This window comes from Falco rusticolus, chromosome 10 (assembly GCF_015220075.1).
Source record: "Falco rusticolus isolate bFalRus1 chromosome 10, bFalRus1.pri, whole genome shotgun sequence".
In the NCBI taxonomy this organism is placed as follows: domain Eukaryota; kingdom Metazoa; phylum Chordata; class Aves; order Falconiformes; family Falconidae; genus Falco; species Falco rusticolus.
Window position 1 is genome coordinate 5,678,103 of NC_051196.1, and position 24,368 is coordinate 5,702,470.

Below are 24,368 nucleotides of genomic sequence, written 5' to 3' on the forward strand. Positions count from 1 at the left end.
GGGTCCAGCCGGCAGGCCCGCTCTTCGAGCCGTGCTGGTGGCTCGGGAGGGCCGGCGCAGCCGCAGGGATGTGCCGGCGGCCGGCGGAGCAGCTGCCGCGGTAGGCAGAGCCCCGTTCAGCCGAACGGTGCTGCAGACCCTGCGGCCGGCAGCGGGGCGCCTTTTGCGGCCAACGGGGCTCCCTTGGGCCGGGCCCTTCCCTGCGGCCGGCGGCTCGGCTCCCGGCTGCCAGACGGACATTGTCCTGGCCGTGCCGGGCGTTCGGAGGAAGATGGGGCGATAAGGGGAGGAAATGACGGAGAGTCGCCTCAGAGCCACCCAGCCCCGCTGGCGCGGCCGGAGGGGCCCAGCCGGCCCTTCCCCCGGCGGGTGTCCCCCCGCTGCCGACCGCGCTCCGCAGCGTGCCGCGCCGCGGGGGACGCAGGTGAAGGAGCCGGCCGCCGCCGGGGCAGGGCCGGAGTGGAGCCCCGCCCCCGCCGTCTCCTCGGGGCTTGGCCCCGCCCCCTGCCCCGCGCCAGCGCTGCGGGCCGGGGCCGGAAGTGAGCGCACGGCGGCGGTTAAGCGGCGGGAGGGGGCTGCCTGCCGCGCGCTCCCGGTGGCGGCAGGAGGGCAGAAGGGACATGGCCACTGCGGTGGGGCGGCGGCGCTGCCAGGTAGGCGCGGGGGTCCCGCCGCTGGCTGTCGGGGCTCTGCTCCCTCCCCCGCTCCTGTCCTTCCCTGCCGGTACCCGCTCGCTCGCCTTTCCCACCCCGCTTCGGTCTCTCCCTCAGCCGCGACGCGATCCTCGGCCTCCGGGCGCCGCCGGCCTCGGTGCGGCTGCGGGCCCGGCCGCCGTTCTCCGCGCCGCCCGGGCCGCGGGGCGGGTGGGCTGCGGGGCCGGGGCCAGCGCTGCTCGCACGGCTCGTCCCGGCCCCTCGCGTCCGTGCGGGCTCCTGCGCGGCGGCGGCGGTGCTGCCCGCCCGGGGCGCCTCACCGGCCGGGCGGCGCGGCTCCTGAGGGGGCGGCCGCTCCCGCCCCGCAGTTCGCGGGCGGCGGGCCCTGCGCGGCAGGTCCTGTCACCGGGGGGGATTCGGGAGCCGTGGTGCCAGTCCGGTGCGGGGGGACCTGGGCCGTAGCCGCCGAGACCCGCCTTCCCGTGCTGTTTATCTGTCCCTGCGCTTCTCGGAGCGGGTGGCCGAGCCGGGCTCGGCGCGTTGCCGCGGTTCCCGGGAAGTTGGCTGTTTACAAAGCTGAGCCTGAAACAGCTCTGCCGTTTCCTCCGGGAGCTTTTCAGATACTGGTGGTAATTAATACACGGAAGTGGGGAGCTGGCTTACGGGGCACAACTTGGTTCAGTTTATTTATTCTGCAGCAATGTAATTAAAAAAAAAAAAAGGTATATCAGCATCTTTGTTAGCGCAAGTAACCTCCCGCTAAGCAGTGCTGTTGCTGGGAAAGGAGATTATGCTAGTCAGATGCACTAAAAAAAAAAAAGCTTAGCTTGGAAGAAAATAAAGGTTCTGATGCTTTTCCTCGTCGTCGCATTACTTGTTACAGATATGGTCTTAGAGCGTAGTGCAGTTCAGCAGGTTTGGGGTAGGGGAGAGATGCAGAGGTTTTAAATGACAACCTTGTGTGTTGAATGCAAATCTCTTTCCAAAGGGAACTGAAAACTCAAGAGAAAATATGTGACGTTTATAAAAGATGTTGTGCAATACCCACTTAAAATATAAACTGTGTTCAAGAGTAGTAGTGGTAGATGATTTATGAAGAAACCAAAGGGGAAGCAGAAATGGGGCAAGGGGAAGGAAAGCTGACAGACAAAATAACGTTGTTGTTTTTCTGAGGTTTGAAGGTAGTTGTATTCATTCCCCCAACACTGAGGCTGGGCCTGGAAAAAGTTTTCTTTATGCATCTGGGGGGAAGAGAAGTTACTTAAATTGCATTTACCACATTTGTGGGAGGGGGAAAAAAGGGACTATAAGGCCCACAAAGTGAACTTTTGTTTTTCTAAACTGAAAGCAGATCGAAGCAAAACTACTAAGAAGAAATAGTCAATGAGTGAAAGTTGCATAAAAGATAAAGGCAGTGGGGGAGAGCACAGGGAGAAGCAACAAATGCTTCAAGTTAAATAGCCTTTTGTTCAGGGGGAGGGAGGGGGAACCTACAAATAAAACTAGTAATAAATTGGAGCCTTGTCTTAAATGTTGTGCAGTATTTGAAAGGTCCTTTTACATAAGGATGCTTGTTTACAAAAAATACATAGGAGGTCCCAAGAAATACTTAATTTTTTTGATTGATTAATAAAAATAGACTTGTCCTACTTAATTACAATGTAACAGTAATCCTAATTTGGATACTTGAAGTACCTCTTTCCTTACAGAATATTTCTGTCATCATTAAGAGCTCAAACGTAGAAGTTCATCAGTGTAGATAATCAGTGTATATACACTGATGATTGACTGATTTTTATCTTTTTTTTAGTTGCTCTCTATGTAGCAACAAAGAAAATTGAATGCCTTAAATGGAATATTAAACATTTCAAAATGTCAAGTAAAAATCTTTTCTGAATTTGTGAGCTTATGTTTCTTATTTCTCAAACTAAGTTGACTTGAAACTCCTGGTGTTTCTTACCCAGTGCTGCTATTGTATCTGCTGTCTAGCTGAAGAAATTAATTAAAACATTGCCTAAAAAAAATGCTGAGATGATGTTTTGGGGTTGGTTTTTTGTTGTGTTAGGCTTTGATATGGGACCAAAACCAAGCCAGTATGGGGCTATCTAGAAAAATGAATGCTAGATTTGAATTTGAGAGCAGGATTGCATGTTGTTTGTCTTTAAATTATGTAACTATCTTAAGGCTATCTTATGGAAGCTTTAAAAATTGCGTGAATTAACATTCATAGGTTGGATGGTATAAGCTTAATGCTGACCAGGGCATGCAATGTAGTGTGTGTTTTAAGGTTAGCCTTCGTGACGTGCAGGTAATGATCTTCCATTTTGATTTTAGGAGTATTGCCTTTTAGTGTCTGTAGTTAGTGCAGAAATTATGGTGGTATTTATTTATTTAGGATACTTCAACAAACTAAAAAATGAGGGAGTAGAGCACAAAAGTAAATTGTTTGCTTTGTGGAAGTGTAACTGTAAACATATGCCTCTATGTTAAGTGGTAGAAGTGGACGTGGAATTACTTACCAGAACCAGAGTTAAGTTCTCATTAGTAGTGGTCAATAACATCAGCGTTTATCCAGCCCCTTTGTACATAAGAAGGTTGCTGTGATGTCAGTTTTTGCAGAAGAGTGCAGAAGTTGTTTCCAGACTGGACAAGTAAGTGAAGGAGGAAAAGTTTCAAGGTGTGCCAGTACTGATAAACTTTAGTTAACCTATAAAAGATCTAGAATAAAATGTCTTCCTCAAAGCTCACATTAAAAGGTTTTGAGAAATATTACTTTGGTCTATACCTTTGTAGGAATGCAGCCTGGAGTTATTTACTTAGAGTAAGTTTAGTTTGCTTCAAGTGGCAGTCACTGCAGAGTGCTTTCACTAAAGAAATTGGAGAGAGAAGGTATGTCTGCATATTTCATGTTACTTGTAATTTTCAGGTGTGTGGTATTAAAGTTGTAAACAAAACATCACTTAAAAAAACTAACCATAACTGGGAACTTGCAGTATGTAGTGTATGAGGACATCATGGTATTTGTGTAAAGAGTATGTCACTAGTTCAGATGACCTAGACAAAGTAATTCGGTTGATAACAAAATATTTGGTTGATACCGGGTTAGTTTATAGCTCATAGATTTCAATATTGTAGTTGATGTTAGTAGTTACAGGACACTTATCTGTTATCAATGACCTGTTCTTGATATGGTCTTCTACTTAGATCATAGTCACAGCAGAAAAGCAGAGGATGGTGACAGTGCTGAGTTACAAGGTCAGTGCTGAAAGCTTACATGATGAGTTCAGCCTGCAACTGGACAAACTACTGGAGGTAAAAAAAAAAAATAATCTGTCAGGGGTCTTAATATTAGAGAAGTTACCTCAGGATTCAGGAAGTACTTGAGTGGCAAATGAGTGGAGACTAGAAGAGTATTTTGAGGAAGTGTCATTACATGCTTGCCTGAATTTCTGAACCTACCCTTAGAGACAAATTAAGGATGATGTGAAACTTTGGTCAGTCTGAGTCCAGCCATTCTGTCTTCTATCAATGTAGTGTTTAAAAAAAAAATCATCATTGAATCAATATATCTAATAAGCATTTAGTATTTTCTAATGTATAAAGCAAAAAGGTACGTGCGAACAGTGCATTTGCTCTATCAAATAATAAACAGTTCTGCTTAATGCTTTTGTAAATAATTAGGTTTGTGACTAAGAAGCATTTGCTGGTTATAACTGAAACTGCAAGTTTCCTGCCTGAGGGGGAGACCCATCTACTGAAGTAAGTGGTAGAAATAATTTGGCTACCACAGCAGAATTACATTTGGTTAGACTGCTAGGTTGATCCTGATACAGTGATAATGGAGTTAAATCTGGGACAGAGCTATGGTGACATGTTTGGTTTTTTTTTTCTCCCTATGCTACTAATTTTTTGGTTATGCTTTGTTGAAGGTGTATACTGTGCACTGCTGCACAGGGAATAGAATAGGATCTTTGTGAGAGAGGGTTGTTTTCATCTGCTTATGTTAATAGCCACTGTACGTTGCATCATTGACTTCCCGCATTTTTGAATGCTTTGTGACATTGGGAGGATATTTGCAGGGCTTACTTCTAGGGATATACCTTAAGAAAATTGGGGTTTTACTATGGTTCTCTATGATGTAGAATGTTATAAAACTATATGGGAAGTGTTTGAGCATCTCTCTTTATGTAATTAAAGCAGACAGCACAAATGTTTCTTCTTTTCTCTGTCCCCCCCTCCCCATGCTCTAGACGCTTTCTGTACTTTTGATTGAACTGGCTATGTAGCTTAAAATGTTGTCTGCCTTCTGCTTAGCATTACTGGTATTGGAATTAGTGGAACTAGTACAGATGGATGCTCTCGGTAATGTCATGCTCTGCTGTGGTCAGGCCTGCACTGTATGAATAACTAAAACTTTGTCTGCAGTGTTGCTGCCTGGATAAAACCCCAAGCACCCTTGTCACCTTCTCATAGCTGACCCTGCTTTGAGCAGGTAAAAGAACTAGAGACCCCCTGAGGCCCCTTCCACTCTTCATTGTTCCACAAAAATGATACTCGAGCGTAAAAATATCTTGCAAGTCATGGATTACTGCACAAATTGTTCAGCTGTGGAATCAAAATATTTGGGGCAGTGGCATTACTTAAAAAATAATAAAACCCCCAAACCCCAAACCAGGAGCAAATGCTGATACTTTGTGGAATATTTTGTACAGCAGGAGTGTTTTCAGGTGCTTTGAAAAGAGGGATTGGTGGAAAACTTCAGAGGTGGCTGAAAAGCAAGAGAATGAGTAAAAAGGTTTTGAAGGCAGGCTTCTGAAACAGGAGGAGTGGATATGAAAGCATTATTCTGTAAGGGGAAACATTGCAACAGATCTAAAATTCTTAGCCTTTGTCAAACAATGCTGGTAATAGGCTTGGCTGTAAGGCATGGAAAAAAAAGCCTTGGCCAAGTGCATCAGAACAGCCTGAGATGCCATCAGTTTCATTATTGCTTTTTCTGGTATCTGCATCCAGAAAGTACTGGGCAGGAGCAGAATTGCAGGTATGCTGTTGGAGAGCTAGGAGCAACATAGGGAGAGATACAGAGATGCACAAGTTGGTGAGTAGTTCTACAGCTGATAGAACTGATGTCAAGTTTCTGGTTGATTTGTGTCTTCAGCTGACTGGCTTTAAGGCTTTCTTGCCATGATTCAAGCATTTATAAAAATTATCCTGGTAGTAAATCTGTGGTGTCCAATAATATGAGCTCATGTTACTGGTTTCTTCTAGCTGTGACACCCGGTGTTCTTGGTGGTGTCAGGTTGCCTGCTTTTGGGAAACTTACATGGAATTTAGTTATCTTTAAGACCCCTGTTTCTTCAACAGAGTTAAATGAAGTGGTGATTGGGGTCAGAATTTCAGGAGAGGAGTATAACAGCACAAATACACTGAAGAAGCTTGCAAGTATACTGTACTAAATCTGTATGTATCCACATCTGCTGGTGGTGTGGCTTGCAGTGGCTAATGGTGCAAACAGCTGGTTCAAGAAGGGGAAGAGCACTTTGTGGCAGTGGAAAATACGTGATCTATAGGTAGCTGTAGCTGCCTACCCTGAGATTTGACTGGAACATCATGACAGGTGCTTTCACCCTTTGTCTCTCTTGGAGCATTGATCAAAAAGTCAAGGTTCTACGGTTAAAGTATGTTGTATCTATCATTGTCTTCTGCACAGTGTCCTGGATGAAAATTAAATGGAAGAGTTCAGAAGTGTTTTTATAAGCACCAAAGCAGTCAAGGCTGGATTTTTCAAGGGATTTGTTGCCAATTTTGAAAGACCTGCAAGCGTTCCTGGATGCTTCCTGTTCTACTGTTGAAAGCATCCTATTCTTACCTAGCTTGTCAAGAACAGAGGTTTTGAGAGGATTTTGAAGTTTCATTTACATCTGAAAAGTAGTTTCACAGGTAAGAGATGCGGTCACTGGTCTCAGTACAGATGTTCAGGTATTTGTGAGCTGAAGGATTTGAGCAAAACATAAATGAGTGCTGGTTCAGAGTTTGTGCTAAATTAAAAATTGTGCATGCATTTAAGCTACTGAAACTGTATTTGAAGATTTTGGAGATGTGACCCAAACCAAAATGCGTTCAATCTTTTCGTTAAACTGTGTTAATCTCCTCTGTAAGGGGGTGCTTTTCTTGCTAAGGAGTTTTCCTGCTGTGGCAAATGTCTTGCTATGAATTCCTTTCCAGATGATTAGTACTTTCCATAGTATATTACTGCTGCCTTTATTTGCGAAGTTTTCCCTGGTGTCCCATAAAACTGCTACCATCTCTGGTATGCAGGCAAGATTTGTTAATTCTTAAGTTAGCTATCATTTGATGTTAGGCAAATGCCTCAAATCTGATTTTTTTAGTTAAAGGCAAAGTATTCATGGAGTTATTGTGAAAATTACAGTAGCTAGAGCTTCCTCAAAACAAGTGTATGTCAGGGCATAACTTTATAAGGAATGCAGGAAATGGTCTGACTTGTTATCATTGCTTCTGTATTTAGTACTTGGTCTCTAGGGAATTTATGTGCACTGATTTTACGATAACTATGAAGTATTTCTTAAGAATTAACAAATAATACGTTCTGTGCTTGTTTAGCAGTAGAATTATAAATAGAATGTTAAAAGCCTTGGGTCTTTTCAAGAAGTTGTGCAATTCATTTTAAGTGGAAAAGAATGTCAACATGTATGTGAGCAGATGATGAGATTACCTGTGCTCAAAGTAACAGGATTTATTTCTGATAAAATCATCCCTTGATCATTAAAATAGGAAACTAATTTCAGTTTTAGGAATCTCTGTTCTGGTAGACATGTAATGTCCTATATTGATTCTCCTAATTTTTTTTACCAAAAACCTATGAATTCCTCAGAAGAAAATTTCTTCATGGTTTCAGCTTTATGTATTTGCTAGATTAGTGCACATGCAAGTATCTTTTTTTTTTTTTCGTAAGCCTCTCTAAGTGAAAATCTAGATTGAAATTTCTGTTCCATGTAGAGGCTTTGATCTGAAGGAGATGGTCAGACGTCTTGCTGTGCCTTGCTTCTTGACATTAATGAAGGTTTTTAATTGCATTTTAAACATTTTTTCAAGGAATGTTTTACTCCTTTGAAATAAAGTAACGAGCAGTACTCAAAATTACATAGCAATATACAGGTACTTGACTGAGCAAATCAACTTTGGACGCTAAACACATTTATTCAAAATTGCCACCAAGGAAGTGTTCCATGTAGGGTAACTCTGCTAGACTGGAGCCAGAGAAGGAGATCTGCAGACTTGTGTCTGATGACATCTGGTCAAATACTTAAAGAAAATACTGCTTAAAGTTGACTGAGTCTCACTGCAAGAGGCAGATCAGCTTTTGTAAAGGCTGTGGATAAATCAGGTGGTTGAGGTTTTTAGACATGATTTTAAAAGAACCACACAATATCAGTGAGTTACTGCTAGGGCAGTGTAAATACGGTGACTTTGTCTAAAGTATGAATTTGCCTATTTAATTTCAGATTTAGGTGGGAAGTGGTGTAGGAGATTGTTTTATCACTTGCAACTGAAGGTCTAACAGAAATTTGATTCTAATTTTCCTTAAAAAAAAAAAAAAAGCAGCATTTGAATGATTCTTTAAGTCTTTGGAAACAGAGTTGTGCTTTTGAAGGTGAACAGAGTGACAGTTGAAAACTAATTATTACTGTTACTTTAAATAGCGGGCAGCAGTTGAGATGAGAACAATCCTGACTCTTCAAGGATTACTTCTAGGTCTTCCGATGACCTCCAGTTGTTGCAAACTTTATGTGAATTCCTACGGTGGGCTCAGTAATGGCTCAGGTGTCTGGTTTTCATGTTTCTGGGATTTGAATCGAGACATACTCTCCCGAGTGTTAAAGAGGCGTTCCCTGCTGATAGATGGTCCAAATGGAATTTGCCCTTTTTTGTAAATGTTGGAGAAGTTTAATTTCGGCTTGCTCTCTGCCTTTGAACTTCGATGCCTAATAAGTCACAAGTTCAAAGTGAAGCTGAACTTATGTGGAAATGTTAACTGTTGTGGTGTAGTTAGCATTTAAAAGTAGGTCTGTCTTTATCTTAATCATGTGTATGCCTACGGAGCTTTTCTTCTGATGTTTTATTGTGTGAATTTACTGCTTAAACTGGCATGCGGGACAAAGTTTTCCTAAAACTATTTCAACTTTTTCAGACTTTTTTCAAACAGTCTGAAGTTAAAACCTGATTTTAAAACTGCAGTCTGCTTACAAAATTTGTCAGAAATGTATACATTGATTTAGTTTTAGAAGTTTCCCAAGGCCAGGGCTTAAATACAGCAATCAAATTAAGTGTATGTATGCTGATGAGACTCTTGCAAAAATAAAATTTGACTTTTATTAGTAGTGGTGGTTATGTGAATATTCCTCTTACTAGAGGTCACTGGATTTGTCAGTGCAAGTGTGCAGTCATACACTGACAAAAATGCAGTACTAACTTGAAATTGTACAATAAACAAGCAGTTATTGAGCGATTGGGATTCTCTAGATGTTATGAATGAATGTGCTGCAGTGGCTGTGAACCATGTCTGAGTGCTGAGGAATGTATGTTTATCTGCAGTCATGACTTTGTGGAACAGTAACCTCTTGTGAGTAGCAGACTGCTTGGCGAGTATGGAGATCAAAGCTGTCGATTGCAGCGGAAAAATAAGGTTTTCTACTTTTTTTTTAAGGAGCCAGAGTTGTTGTTATATATAGTTACTTTGAAGACCATGTGATCTTGCTATTTTTTTCCTTAAGAAAATTCACTTACCATTGTAACTATCAAGCAGCACCAGAATGCATTGATAATTTTCTTCAAAGTTGTAGCCCAGTTCTGAATAGTCTCAGAAAGTATGATCTTACTTTAGATTTGTGAATAAAATTTAGGGAGAAAAAACCCTGCTGCTATTTGGAATCCTTAGACAACAGCAAGACTATGAAAACTGCACTTACCTCATGCTGCTGTTTCTTAGAAAAGCCAAGTGGGAATTACTGGGAGGACTTCATAAGTCAGGATGTTCTTGCATTTGAAAATTTGACATGGCAATCTTAACCAGCCGTAAGTTAACAAAGAGATCAAAGCCTGCTTGGATATCTAGGTAGTTGGAGCAGTTGGTGTAAAGCATACTAGACTTCTCGTTAGGGTGTTATCTGTGGCTAGTAGGCTTAGACCAATTGCAAAATACTCAGTACATCTTTAGGAGAGTGTTTAGAATGACTGTCCTGCAAACAGGACAGTGAATAACCTAATGCTGTTGAAGACCACAGCTGTGCTGTAAACGGCACCAGGGATCTGCACTGTCTATAAAGGAACCCAGCGAAAAAAGTTTGGGGTTTGGTTGAGGGTTTTTTAATCAGTTCCCTGATTGGGTTCAACACTCAGCTTTGCAGATAGGCAGTAGGTGGGATAGGGCTTCTTCCTAATGGCAATATTTGCAGTTTTAATGAAAAACTCTGCAGTTTAGTATGTTATATGAAAAAGGATCTGTTGTTGGCTTTTTTCCATAGACTTTGTCTTTGTTGAATATAATTATCTCATGAAATGGGTACATTACCAACTTCCAAAGTTCCTCCTTAGGACTTTATTCCCCAGGGCTTTATTTTGTGGCTTTAACGCTTTTATAGCTTTGTTAGTCTTTCACTGTTTTGGTCTTTATGAAGATACCCTCTTTCATTTAAATCTTGTCTTGGTACCTGTAATGTGAGTTCTGGTTTAATCTTGCTTTGTGAAGGGCTTCACCTGAATTTGTTTTCAGTGTCAGCTGAAATGTATAGAACCTCTTTTAAAGATGTCTGCCCTTCACAGTATAGTAAGCCACTAAAATGAGCTAGGTAAGACCAGCCAAGCTTTTGTTCTAAAGAATTTAAAGAATCTGCTGGAAATCTGGTAAGAATCTTGCTGTGAATTCACCACGTAGACAGGAGTACAGTCAGTTTGTTCAAAGCACATCTCTGGTTTGATTCAAGGGGGCGGGGGGGACCAAACCCAAAAAACCAAAACCCTTTTAAAGGGTGTGAATAGCAGGGAACATAAAGACAGAATCTTTTCTCAGCTATTTAAATTATTTGCTGCAGAGGCAACTTTTCTGATTTGTAGATTGTTGCATGACTTAAACCCATGATGGTTTACATCTCAAGGGCTCATCTAAGTTCAGTGAAACTGTGTTTTAATGAAGATTGCTGTTTATGTAAACCTCCTATGATTTTTATCTTGCTAGTTGATATATATACTGACTGTTGCTGGAAGACACCTTATCTCCTGTATTCAACTTTAACCTGGCTGTGTGTAAAAGCTGTAGAATAAAGTAGAAATAATATTGAAAAGTAACATAGTTCTTGTGGTAATCTCTTTAAAGATTATTTTAGTGAAGATGAATAGATATTGTGGTGAATATGGGAATTTGAATAATAGTACTGAGCACGAGATTGACATCTTAGATTTTTCCAATTTCTTGGTGCTGGCCTTTAGGCAAAAGTGACCTTTCACAGTTTCTTCCCTTATTGTGTGGTGAATGAGGCTTCCTTTAAGGGGCTATTAAAGGGATTCCTTAATAAGCAGCTGTACTTAAATCACTTATCTTGCTTGTTCAAAAAACAGCATTTCGTAAGCATTACTTTCTCTTGTTTAGAGGCAATGGTATCTTTCCAATGGAAGGGAGGGCCTTCAGCATCATTATGACCATCACAGTCGTCGAATAGCAGTTTGATAGGCCTGTTGTTTTTGTAATAAATTGAAGTAACACTGGATGTTTTCTTGACAGTGTGCTTTATCAATGCTAGATATTTGTATAGTCTTTAGAATGATTTCTGCTTCTGATTTTGAACCTGGCGAGATGGGCAGAATGGTTCAAATCTGTGAACAGTTAGGTATCTGAATGTTGCTTTTCTATGTCTTAGGTTTGGTGGTGCAAAAAGAAACCAGGTAATTATCTCCTGGTAGGTACTAGTAAGAAGAATAAATCGGTCTCGGTTAATTCAAAGGCTGTGAAAGTAATTGTGTTGCTTTTTTTTGTTTGTTTGTTTGATACCACCCACCCCACCCCTGGCCAAAAAAAGGTCTCTAAAATTTTAAAATGTCCTGGGTTTCTGGAGAACACGTGCAACCTTGTCAGTTGGTGACGTGTGACTGTGTAGTTCTCCCCATATGATCTCTTTTATGTGTTTCTAATGCTTCATTTCCTTTTCAGATCTGCTAAGTCTCTTCCGAAGCCAAGAGTAGACAACCAGTACAAGGGAAGTGTTGCTTCTTTAAGTGGATATCCGCTCTTGCGGTATGGCCCAGATATCCAGTAGCAATGGATTTAAACAGCGCTCATCACCTTCTGTGGCAGCTGCAAGGTCAAAAGATGTGGACAAAGAGGAGGCATTGCAGATGGAAGCTGAGGCATTAGCTAAGATGCAGAAAGAAAGAGGTGTAGCTGGTAATAAACAAACTTTTCATTCTTTAAGTAGCACCAGACAAAAAGCACAGACTCATAGCAAACAGGACCATGATCTCATGGTGTTTCCAGAGTCTGATGCCAAGAGCATGGAAGATAAACTAAGTACTGTTGACATAGAGAAGCTTACGCATGCTGAACTAGAGAAACTGTTGCTGGATGACACTTTTGAATCTAGTAAAGTACCTACATTACCAGTAAGTCCTATTTTGAGCCCATCTGTGTCTTCACAATTTTATCTTGGGCCTATGAGTCAAAGAAGACAGTGGATGCCTGGGACACCAGCACCTGTGACATGCACTTTACCTCCTATTTACCCCTCAGCTTCTTACACAAAACAGACTGGTGTGTTTCAGAATGGATTCCATCCAAGTATGTCCTCCTATCACTCTAGAGAACCTATTTATCTTGGTCTTCCAAGGCAGTTGCAATACATTTCATACCCACCGGCAGCTATTACACCTTTCCATCCACAAGGAAGCCTACCTATATATCCTCCCGTACCAGTACTTACACCAGAAATGGCAAAGGTGTTTGACAAAATTGCAAGCACCTCAGAATTTCTGAAAAATGGGAAGTCAAGCACAGACTTGGAAGTGACTGCTATAAAGTCTGCAGTTTCTAACCTACCACCCTCGGAAAGCTGCAGGGATGTTAGTAAATTTGATTGGTTAGATTTGGATCCTCTAAGTAAACCGAAAGTGGATAGTGTGGAGACTTTAAATGTAGAGAATGATGGAGAGAGGGCTTTGAGTATGACTGCTGAAGATCCATGGGATGCTGTGCTGTTAGAAGAGAAGCTGTTAGTAACTTGTCATCTGGAAAGAAAAGTAAATGGGAAATCATCTGGAGCAACAGTTACGAGGAGCCAGTCCTTAAACATGCGAACAACTCAACTTGCAAAGCTACAGGGCCAAACATCACAGGTATGTAAATAATTATTTGTAAGTTGCAGTATAATAGTAAAGATTAATCACAGTGTTTAGAGACACTGTAAGGTCTGGATTTATTTATATATTTACTTGGCTTGAGCAGTGTCCAAATAGTGTGATGTTAATGGTGTATGTATGTATTAATGATACTCAGAAAATTGAACATTACTACTGAACTAAATCCCAAAATAACTCTAGTCTTGTGTAATCTTTCCACATTTACTGAGGAAGCTGGTGTTTTTCAGCACACCACAAACAAATGGAAATAATCATTAGAACAATTCAGTATTTAAATTATGTTGATAAACATTTAAATTAATGAGCAATTCCCATGATACTGCACCATAAAAAGATACAAAGTAAGACACTTAAAGCTTTATCTTGAGCAGCCTTGATCTCAGATTTTGGCAGGGGGGGAAGAAAGAAATTTTTTTTTGCCTTTTACTAGAATCTGTCAACTTTTTTTTATATATAAAAAAGTTAAAACAGAAAGATAAGTGGCATAGTGAAAACTATTTTCTGTACTCCCAGTATCACTTGCAGTCTTTCATAGGACCACTGCAACTTTTTCGTAGGTAGAAAGCTTTCTACCTGTGCAGGAGTGCTAGAGATCATGCAACTGAACATTTTGGTTATATTATCCTGGAAGGTTGGATGCCTGTCGGGTCAGAAACCCTGCACTTCTGTTCTGGAAGAAGGAAGACCATCTTTGTGTGATGTGATATTTTTATCAGGCAGGGCAAAAGGCTGACTTCTGTTCCAGGATCAGGATTACTTTCATAAAACTTTCAAGACAAAAATGTCAACAGAGGCTTTAGTTATGATGCTCATCATTTTTGTACATTGAGCACATGCAGTGTGTGTCAAAACTAAACCGTAAAGCAGATGATCAATACCGTCGCAATCTCATCTGGTTAATGATGCCCCCGTAAGTGCATCCTACCCTTTTCCAAGTCTTGTGAATGACTATGGATTATTTACCTATTCCTATCCTTTAAAATTCTTTCTGTGATAATTCCATCATAAACCAAGATGTTACATTTTTAAGTATTAGTCACGTCACTAGAAAGTGAATGTGAATACTTTTGTATTTTTATTTTTTGATAGGGAGAGTACAGAGACTGAAGAAGTCTTCAGTGGAAAAGTTAAAACCCTGGTAGGGGTGATAATCACAGGAAAAAAAGTATTTGTAGGAACTGGTCAGAAGGTAAAAGATCTGTTCGCCTTGGAGACTTTGGATGGCAGCTGTTTTGACTCTTAGGTGTTGTCTTTCTAGGTGTTTTAATAGGCCAGGGACATGCCATAAAAAACAACTGGTATCGGGCAAGGATGTTTTCCACATTGCTCCCTTAATTCTTCCTCCCCCAAGCTGAGCGAGGTTTTTTTTTTTTCTCAGAAAAAGGAATATTTTACTAGACTTTGGCTTAAAGAGCTGTCTAAATTGTTATTGAAGTGAAATTTTTGGCTCCTCTTCTGAAGGTTTTCCTGGTTTTTTTTCTGGGCTAGCTTTCAGATGCTGGCAAAAGTTTAATAGAAGGCCAGTGGCGAAGGACAAAAAACCCCCATAAACCCAAAAAATCCCTTTACCTTTGTCTTTAAGGGATTGCATTTTTAACATACATGTGTGAAGATCTTTAGTTGAACTTGGATTTTATTTTTTCCACTCACTGCTGAGCTGTGATATGTGAACTTGGTTATTTCCTAGTATTTGGAAAGGTGTGTAAATTTGGGGTCTACAGCAGTTTGCTGCTTCAGTTTGTCATGCTATCTAGTGATGTGTTTGTAAGTTTTCCAGCGGTGTTTGGTTCGTTGTAATGAAACCATTAACTACAATAGCTAGATTATATTGGATCGGTGCTTCTGAGGTGGTGTCTGTAGAAAGTAGTATTTGACTGTTGCTGAATGAAGTATGTTTTTATAGATTCCAGGGTTTTTTTCAAGAATGCAGGATTTAAAAAGGTCTCTTCTGTTCATCAGGCCCAATCCCATGCTATTTGTGGATCACATGTTAACTGATTCATATAATACTTAAGCTCTGCCTTCACGTGGTGTTTTCCTCCTGCTATTTTTGACTGTTCTAGCCCCTCGCAGTCCTCATCAGTCATCTGATTTTCAGCAGAAATGCATTCCTAACTAGCTCTTACCAAATGTCCTTAACAGGATGGAACAGCAGGTATTTCAGATAAAGAACCCTTTTGATGTTCACCTCAACATGTTACAAGAGACACTGACTTTCTGTCAGGTTTCGTTGCAAGCTCTGTGTGATACTCTTTCCTGTCACTTTTTTTTTTGAAGATGACTTAAAAGAATTTTAGCGCTCTGTGTGAGAGCACAGTGTACCACGTGTGTGCCATGTACGGTGGCATAACTACACCCTCGTTACAGGTAGGGGTATTCTGCTTGATACAGTCTTACTGCATTTGCTTTATTCATGATGCGTTCACAACAGCACTTACTGATCCCGTAGTCAGTATTTCTGATTTTCTTAAGCCACCAGCTTTTTCAAACAAGTTCTTAATTTATAGCAGAGTCCTGCAGTGGATGCCCCATTGAAGGTTCAAGATCTACTTCTCGCTTGTGTTCCTCCAGTCTGTGGTTAACCAGTTTTGGCATAATACTCCAGTTCGAGTCTGGATTATAATACAAGACTGTAAATTATCACCAGGGTTATTTCTGCTGCTTGTGCCGTTATTAAAGAAGATAATAGGTAGATTTAAAGAGAGTCTTTCAAATGGATATCCTTTCAACATAACCTGTGGCTTCTGCTTTATCTTCTGTCCATCCTGTGCTGCTACTTTATTTTCTAGCTTAAGTAATTTTCCATCTGGTGGTATAGTAGGAGCTGAGTTATGTAGCCTCTTTTTGACAGTTCGCTTGTATCTTATGCCATTTACCTACAGGTATGTATTTCCTTCAAAGTATGTAAGTCTTGCATCCTAACTAGTCTGGATCATTCTTTTCCCCCCTGAATAACCCAGTTTCACTGACCCTTTAAACAAAACTATTAGTAAAAAATCCTAGTCATATAGATTCTAACATACTCTATTTAATCTCTTGAATCAACAGATTGCTTTGAGTTTTGCCTCATATTTGATGAAGTATCTATATATTCAGTATTCCCCTTTAAACACTTCAGTGTTTGTGACTCTCCTATCTGAAAGCAGAGGCAAAGATCATCAGTTTGTCCTATTTTAGGTGGTGTTTTCTCTAGCTTTCCTCTCCACAGAGCTGAAGAGTCTTGTGGCCTTATGTACTGGTAGGATTTAATTTACTTAATTAACTTGACTTCTGGTAAATTACTGAGTTTGGTTTTTTTTTTATTGTTAAGAGTAATTGTTTTTGCAGGCTGTACTGAACTATTTATTTAGTTTGGCCTGAAGTCCTTTCTTAAAAGTTATTTCCTGCTTGACTGATAGCTTTTGTACCCCTTAGATTTGCTCATCTGGAAGTTAAAGAAATTCAAATCTTACTTGTGGTTCAAAACTCTAATCATCTGAGTACAGTGTATTTTAAGTAGATTTCTTAATTTGTCAAAGTTTATCCTCCTGAAATACTTCCAAAAAGTAATCAAAAATTAGTATTGAAATTAAACTATAAAAGCAAGAAGGAATTTAGTGTTCTTAATATTCCAGCAGGTAATTTCCAGCAATATATATGTGTAATAACATAGGTTTTTCTCCTTTGCCAAATATGACCCGAGGTCAACTATGGGTAACTAAATTAACCTTTTGTTTTTCTCCTTTGCTCATTACATTAGATTTTTTTTGGCAAAACTTACATGTATACAAATGGCCTGTAGTTCCCTAAACTTTGAATTTAACAGTAGAATAACCTGCAAATTTTGCTGTAAATAATTCAAAAGTGTCACGTAATGGCATAAAGTGGCAATGTTGCATCACTGGTGTGATTTTTAAGTAATCCCCTTGCTTTTATACTCTGGTTAGAGTTGCAGAGTACTTTGAGTACTTGATTGTAGTGTTACTTAAATTCAAAAAGAGTTCTTAAACAGAGAAAACTTAACATTTGTATAGCCACCTTCTTGATTTGAAATGATTGGGTTCTGTGTGGAGTGCTGACTAGTGGTTCATTGAATCCTTATCGGAGGTGTTTACCTTTGACTTGGTATGTTACCTTCCTGTTCCCTTGTATGATCTTTTTGTTTTGTTATTGTGTAATTGCTTGAAGAAGGCATGTACTAGGTACAATTGCACAGGTTTGTCAGCAAGTCTGGTGCAGTTGCCCAGAAGTATTTTTATGTTACAGAACTTGTCTGAAATGTTAGAATAAAAGAACCTTTCTAAGTTTTAGTCATTGTACGTGCCTCTGAGTCTCATTGCAGGTTTTGTGACTTCACAGCTTCCTGCTCCTAATGGCTAATCCCCAATTACATAGAATTTATCCTTTTGAACTGGTCATGAAACCAGTATTTTAGCTGAAATAACTAGGTTTAAATGAGATTCAAGTGGCAATTACAGGTTGCATATATTATCCCTTCCAAGTTTATGCTATACTGCTTGAACAATTTTGAGGAAAAAAAAAAATCCTAACAGAAAAAGACCTGATAGTCCTTAGCTCTGCATGTTACAATTTGACCCCTTTTCTGAGATGGTCTAATCTGACTATATTGCCTGATATGCTGTAATGAAATTAGATGCTTGGCTAACTTTGTCAGTTAATAATAAATAACCCACATAGTAGTTTTATTCATGTTTGAAATCGTAATGAATAGTAATGCTTTTCAGAAAAACCATAGGGCCATCTGCCTTTTTTCTTTTTTTTCTCCTTTTTTTTTTTTTTTTTTTTCCCCCCCCTGGACCCATGGGTGGATGTATTAAAAATTTCTGTAAGCCTTGCAAAAAAGCACTGGGTGTAAAATGTAACTGGTCAGAAGTCTTTATCCTTTATGCACAGTGACCCTGGGTTGGATGTGAGCAAACTCTTCAGAATCTATTTATTCCAGGGAGCGTTTTGCTGGAGTTCCACGAATGCTTCGGTGGAGGCTGTTAGACTACAGATAATTGAGTTCCATCTCAGCCCCACTGGCTGCCCCAGCTGCTTTCTCCCTTTTGCTTACACTAGCATTTGTATGGCTGTATTTTGAATTGGATCGGAAACAGATACGGATTAAAAACTGCTGCAGGGTTTTTTATTTGTGGTTGGTTTTTTGTTTTTAAAGCTTACTAGATTTTTGTTACTTGAAACTGAAGTTCCTTAGCAATTGTTTCTTAGATGAGATGCTTCAAAGATGTGGTTTACATTTTTGGGAGCTGGCACGTGTGTACAGCATAAGGGATTAAAACAGCAGTAACTTGATACCATGAGATCGGTTCAGAGTTTAGTGTTCTGAACACTGCTTCCTTCCGGTGTACAATTTATCTTTTCCTGCTTTGTAGGAAAAGGTAATCATGGGCAGAGCTGATGTGTAGCGGTTCTTTCTGGGACTGTACTGAAAGCTGAATCGCACAAGTGGCGGAAAAAACATTTGTTTGTCTTCCTCCTCTGGTTCAGCAAAATCTAGCCACGTTCTAATGCAACAGGTCACTGCTGGGAGCTTGGGAACTGTTATGTTTGCAACTTTGTTACCTGATAATGATGCTGTCAAACTACCTTCTGTAAAGGAGTCACTGGTCCGGCAAACCTTTACTGTTCAACTTAATTATATACATTTTTTTTCTCCTTATAGAAGTAGACCTAAAGCTAATAGTAAACTTCAGACTTCTGAAAAATCTATAGTCTACACGTGGCTTTGCTGGCTCTAGGAGTACATTTGCAGCTATTTAAATACTGTATTATCTTTGAGTTGCAGAAAGACAATGGGACCACTGGTATGCTGTCAGGAAACGTGCTTCTCCAAGAAATTGAAGGGCAGAATCAAGAACTGTCAGCTTTTTCTCAAGCAATTACAAAGTAAGAAATTACTGAACACAAATTAGCTTTCAGAAGGAAAAAGAAAAGCTAAGTAACTAATTCTCAGTTAGATTGACAGAGGCAGCTTTTTTTTTTTTTTTTGCTTGATGGGGCAGGTTTCAGTATGTATCCTTTTCCCTTTTCTAATCCCAGTTTTTCCTGGATTTGTCTTGTTTTCTCAAAAATGCAACAGAATTGTTAAGGTGTTCAGTACTTTTGGATTATTATGTGTCATCTTTATTCTTTTGGTCCTGTAACTTTCCTCTCAGTCTTTTCCTTGTTTTTGTAATACTTTATCATCAAACTATTTTTTTCTGTGTAGTCTTCTGTCTTTTTTTAATACAATTTGTTTCGAAAGAATTTGAAGTCTTTCTTAGCTGATGCATCTCACTAAATCCTGTAACTTCAACTTTCTAACCCTTAAATGCTTTCATTATTTTGCTTTCACAACTGGAATTCTGTGAGAAATAAACTTGTTCCTGCTTTGTTCAGGTGGTGAAATTTCTCGACGGTCTTAGCAAATAAGATGGGACTTAATCAACCAGAATTCTCCTTTATTGTTTGGTTACTGCCATGACTTAATGAGTCTGTTTTTTTTTAAAAAAATATTTCTTCTGTTTTCCTAGAGAAGACAAACTAGGTGTCTTGCCTTTTTCCCTCCTCTCAAGATCAAAATCCAAGAAATAATGGGGGGAAATAGAGATCTTAAAATTTGAAGGATAGCAGCTACTTTTTAATACAGGAATGTTTACAAAATGGAAGGAAACTCCGTAAACCCAATGATAATTCTTATACCTGTGAAACTTACTGGTGAACAACATGTCAAAGCTCGCATAAAATAGGCTTGTTGCAACAGTTTATAGTTAGATCTGGTTGTTGCCCTTTCTTTCAAGACCCAGTGCTTAAAATGCTGATGAATTCTTGACTGGACAAGCGAGAGGGATTCCTTTTTTCTACTCATGCTGTTGTCGGTAATCAAGATGATGAAATAGGTGACCATTATAGATGAGTTCTGTTCTTAATCGCCTGTAATAATACTACAATATTGGCAGAAGGCTAAGATTAGATCATTTCATCCTTTTTAAATAGCAGCTATTAAAAACTAAAAGCCGGCATCAAAGTACTGCCTGTTCATTAGTAGGTGAATGTTTTATACTGATCATGTCCTAAATAAAAGCCCTTTCCTTAATTTAGGCCTCTTTCTTAACTTCTACTACTTGGAATAACTAACTTCTGTATAGTATCTAAGTTCAGATTAGACTTCCAAAAACTGAAATGTGTAAAGAGTTTTGTGGTCTTTTGTGCATAAAAGAAGTACTTTTTAAAAATTAATTTTTAGTAAATGCTGTGGATTAGCCTTTAGACCATTTTAGAGTGTAGCTTCTACAGAAGCTGGATGTGTCCTGTAAGCATTGACCTATTAAATATTTTAAGCTACATAGAAAATGTGTCTAACTATAAGCTAGGGTTTTTTTTCCTAACTAGTACTTGTGTAAATACTGTGGGCAGTGTTCTGTTGAGAGCAAAAAACTAAATGGTGTTTTGCACATACAATTTTGGTAAAAAGCTAGTCTTTACTGTTCTGGCTTGTGGTTATTACTGTGTTGTTTTGCTGTAGCCTCAGACTTATCCATTCCAGTGTTTCATAAACCTTCTCTACTTTCAGATTGAGGACCAAGTTTCCTTACACTAATCGGCAAACAAATCCAGGCTTTGTGCTGAGTCCAATCATGCTGCAAAGAAGTATAAGTGGGGAGAGTGCCAGTATCAAGGTTTCTATAGAAATTGAAGAATTCCAGCAACCAGTAACTTTTACGTGTGATGGTATGTTGCTGCTTTTTAAATTGGAGTTTGTTGTAAGGCTTAGAATGGTGGGTTAAGACTGTACGCTCAGTCTAGGCCAGCGGCTTTCAGGTTGTGTAATCCCCGGGGGCTCGGGTGCGTGGATTGCTTGTGGGGAATGGGGAAAAGGTAACTGAAGAAAGAACCGCATTCTGGGTCAGTGTCCATCAGAAGGTATTTGAAACTTTTTAAAAGAAGTGAAACACTTTTTTTTTTTTTTTTTTGTAAAAGGAAAGCTGAACAAACCAAAAGCACTATTCTATCCACAGCTGGAATGTTAAAACAGTTTTTTCAAGAGTTTGACCTACTTTATGGTAATTGAGGGGACAATGACACCAGGACTGAGACTATTAACTTTCAATTGAATTTTTTATTTCAACACTCTAACATGTGTTTAAACTCTTGCAAGCTATCTAAAAATTTGGACAAATCGCTGTTGGGAAGTATGAATAAACACTGAATTTACCTATTACTTCAATGTATGCTTATGAACACAAACACTAAACTAATACTGTTGTGATATGCCACAACTAGGTGGCCCAGTTCTGTGGGTAACTGGGAGTATTAGTTTGCGGTGGGACTCTTAGGTTTGTCTTGTTCTTGTACGTAAACTTATTCTTTGTGCAGTCAAGACTGCACAGCATATTTGTATTAAAGGCAGTAACTCTGGATGCTGCCAACTTGTGACAGTTCTTGGTGGTAAAATAACAGTTAGTTAATGTACCTCAGGAGCAACTTAGATTTTAGCCTCTATACTGTTGTGACCTCTTAGCCCTTGTGAGGGTTCCCATTCCCAGACCATGTCTGCTAGTAGTGGAGCTATGCTGTGGTGGTTTTTTATCATGTGGTTCCTTATCTGTTAACACTGTAGATGCTTTAGTCAGTTGTTCTCAAAAGCTAGGAAGTTGCTCTATTATGCTTAAACTAGCTGTTCTATTGGAAAAGCTCTCAGGGCACAAGAGTTTTCATTCGTGACTTAATACTCCTTCATTGGGAAATGAGGTGCACTGTAAGTGTAGCCTAGGAAGTGTTTTTGCTCTTAATCTGTAAGATGAAGATTATTTTCCTAATATTATAGGCTTAATCCTTGCCTACAAAAGGCTTTGGTAGCGTAAGTACAATGTTACGGCTTCAACCCTTAATTTCTAGAAGTTTTGTGAATACCTTGGAATGTGTTTTGCATTGTAGCCCCACGTATCTTATTCTTTGTGCTTTCTGCTTTCTTTCTGATGCTAAAACTAATCAAACTACTACTTTCACTGGCTATGGAAGACAAGTATCTGTAGTTCATACGTGACTAGTAATAGACATATTTAAAGTTACTCTCTTCCTTTAATTCCTTCTCTTCTTGATCAAATTGTTACATACCTTAACATTGTAATGCTAGAACTGCTTTAGTATGGCTTTCAGTCTTGCAGTTCAGAAGGAGCTGCAGCCTTCCAGAGTTCTGACAGGTCAACGTGTAGAAAGGGCCCAGAAGGGAAACAGATAAACTTTAGAGCTTATTTGGGTATACCTATTCATTTTGCACTTGTTCGTTAGACTTTACATAGAAGTACAAATCTACCTGAGCCATCGCTGCGTTGTCAGCAAGGAATGAATATCTTCCAACAAAACAGAGGGTGGGGAAAAGTTGGTAACATTATCTTTGTGTTACTTGACTAGGCTTTGCAGGGCTGAGACCTGTGCCGATGCAGCCTGTGACTGTAGCCTATAAACTGTTCCTGCATCTTTTTTCTCTATCAACCACCATATTTTCTGCTGAAAGTAGTACAGCAGTTTCACTGTAGATTAATAACTTAAATAGTCTCAATGAGTTAGTGTTTCTGAGTTCATAGTACTTATCGTTCCTTGTTCTTGAATTCCACATACTTGTTCTTCGTATGCCATCAAATACCTCGGTGCTTGTAATAATTAATCATCTGTTAATGAGATGAAGCACTTGTGTTACCTTGTGTTACCTTGCAGAAAATATTATTTTAGCATTATTTCTGTATACACCATGGTAGTAACATTTCTTTCTTAAAAGAAGAATTGGGGAAACTAGGAAGGTCCCTGGAGGGGAAAAACCCCACCCTGAAGGTACTGATGAAAAATTAAAATGCTTGTATACAGTGTTTTTTGCAGAATGTTGAGGCAATCTAGTGACATTGTTTGCGAATGTTTTAAAGTGGAAGATGAGAAACTAGGTAGGTGAGGGGTAGAGAACATTTTGTACTGAAAACATTGGTGTTAAAACATACCTCTGTATCTTTTTGTCAGTGACAGCTGGTGGCTGTAGGGGGATGGATTTTGGGTTTGGCTGGGATTATTTCTGTTGCTGTGTAGTTGCTGAACGGAGGAGAGACAGTTTTCAAAAAAATGCTTGGAGCCTGATGTGAAAGTACTGATAGTTAAGAGTTGCTTTTTGCAAAGGCTTGGTGATGCTTAGTGAGATCTGATCTGTACAGTGTGGAAACTGCCCTAGACAAATGGAAAGTAAAAGAAAGGATTATCAGTACGGTTTACCTCTGCTACAGCTGATACTTCCTCAGAAGCAGAGCAAATAGAGAAGTTCAATTTTCAGCTCTTCAGATGGTGATTTTTAAACTTTAAGCAGCTCCAGGGTCACTTACCTACTTGAAGTCTGTGCTAAATAAGCCAAATCTGTAATTAAAAAAGCTATTGTCATATAAAAACTCCTGGAAAACAAGACTGCAGGCTGTTTCTGTGCTTTTGGTCAAGTGACTGCAGTATATCGGTAATTTTTTAAAAAATACTGATTTCTTAAATTACAGGCAGGTTTTACAACAATGCCTTTCTTTGAGGAAAAAAAATTGAAGATCAAACTATGAAACTTAGGATATTATAGAAGCATAAGTCTTTACTACAAGTATAAAAATCATTAAATTACTAGTTTGAGTGAGCATAGGTTAATATAACTTGCTATAGATTTGTATTTTTAACTTTTAGACGTAATTTTTTTAAACAGTGAGTTCCCCTGTTGAGCTTATAATAATGCAGGCGCTTTGCTGGGTGCATGATGACTTGAATGAAGTGGACATTGGCAGCTATATCCTGAAAGTCTGTGGCCAGGAAGAAGTTTTACAGAAGTAAGCAAACTCTTTCTCATTAATACTTAATTTCATGCTTTTTCATGGCACAGTTACTGGGAAGTATATTTTTAACAAATAAATGTGTGAAAGCGGAGATGTTAAAAACATTGAGTCACACTTTACACAAAGATCAGAAGTCTTTAGAGTTGCTCTGGGATACAGCAAGTTAGAGTCTCAGCATCTTCCTAGAAATCTGTTCTAAGCTGACATTACTGTGTTGAATGCAGAGTTCTTTTAGATGCAGAATTCTAGAGCATTTCTGTAATGGATGTTGTAGTTTTTGGCTGCTCTTCAAATCCCAGCAACCAGGAAAAAAAAAACCTACTGATGAATTCTAATAATCTGGAATAATATGTGATTGTTTTGGTTTTTTTCCCCCAAAACTTAATGGTTTAGAAATCTGTATTAATTTTTTAGGTTAAAATATTTGGTGTCACCATTAGCCATGGTAGCTAAGAGCTGTAGC

At 39.5% G+C, this 24,368-nt stretch overlaps 1 protein-coding gene across 5 annotated transcripts in view; it reads left to right on the plus strand.

Moving 5' to 3' along the window:
- The first annotated feature begins 526 nt into the window (after positions 1-526).
- Positions 527-24,368, plus strand: part of PIK3C2A (phosphatidylinositol-4-phosphate 3-kinase catalytic subunit type 2 alpha) — a 53,964-nt gene continuing 30,122 nt past the window's right edge. For 2 of the 5 annotated variants that reach the window (XM_037401479.1, XM_037401476.1), the window contains exons 1-5: positions 527-653; positions 11,875-13,052; positions 18,859-18,965; positions 20,632-20,789; positions 23,779-23,899. In XM_037401479.1, the coding sequence (XP_037257376.1) occupies positions 11,961-13,052; positions 18,859-18,965; positions 20,632-20,789; positions 23,779-23,899 (1,478 nt within the window). In that variant the 5' untranslated portion in view covers positions 527-653; positions 11,875-11,960. Of the gene's footprint in view, positions 654-6,424; positions 6,594-11,874; positions 13,053-18,858; positions 18,966-20,631; positions 20,790-23,778; positions 23,900-24,368 lie in introns of those variants that run through there. The other 3 variants (XM_037401481.1, XM_037401480.1, XM_037401477.1) reach the window with 2 other exon arrangements.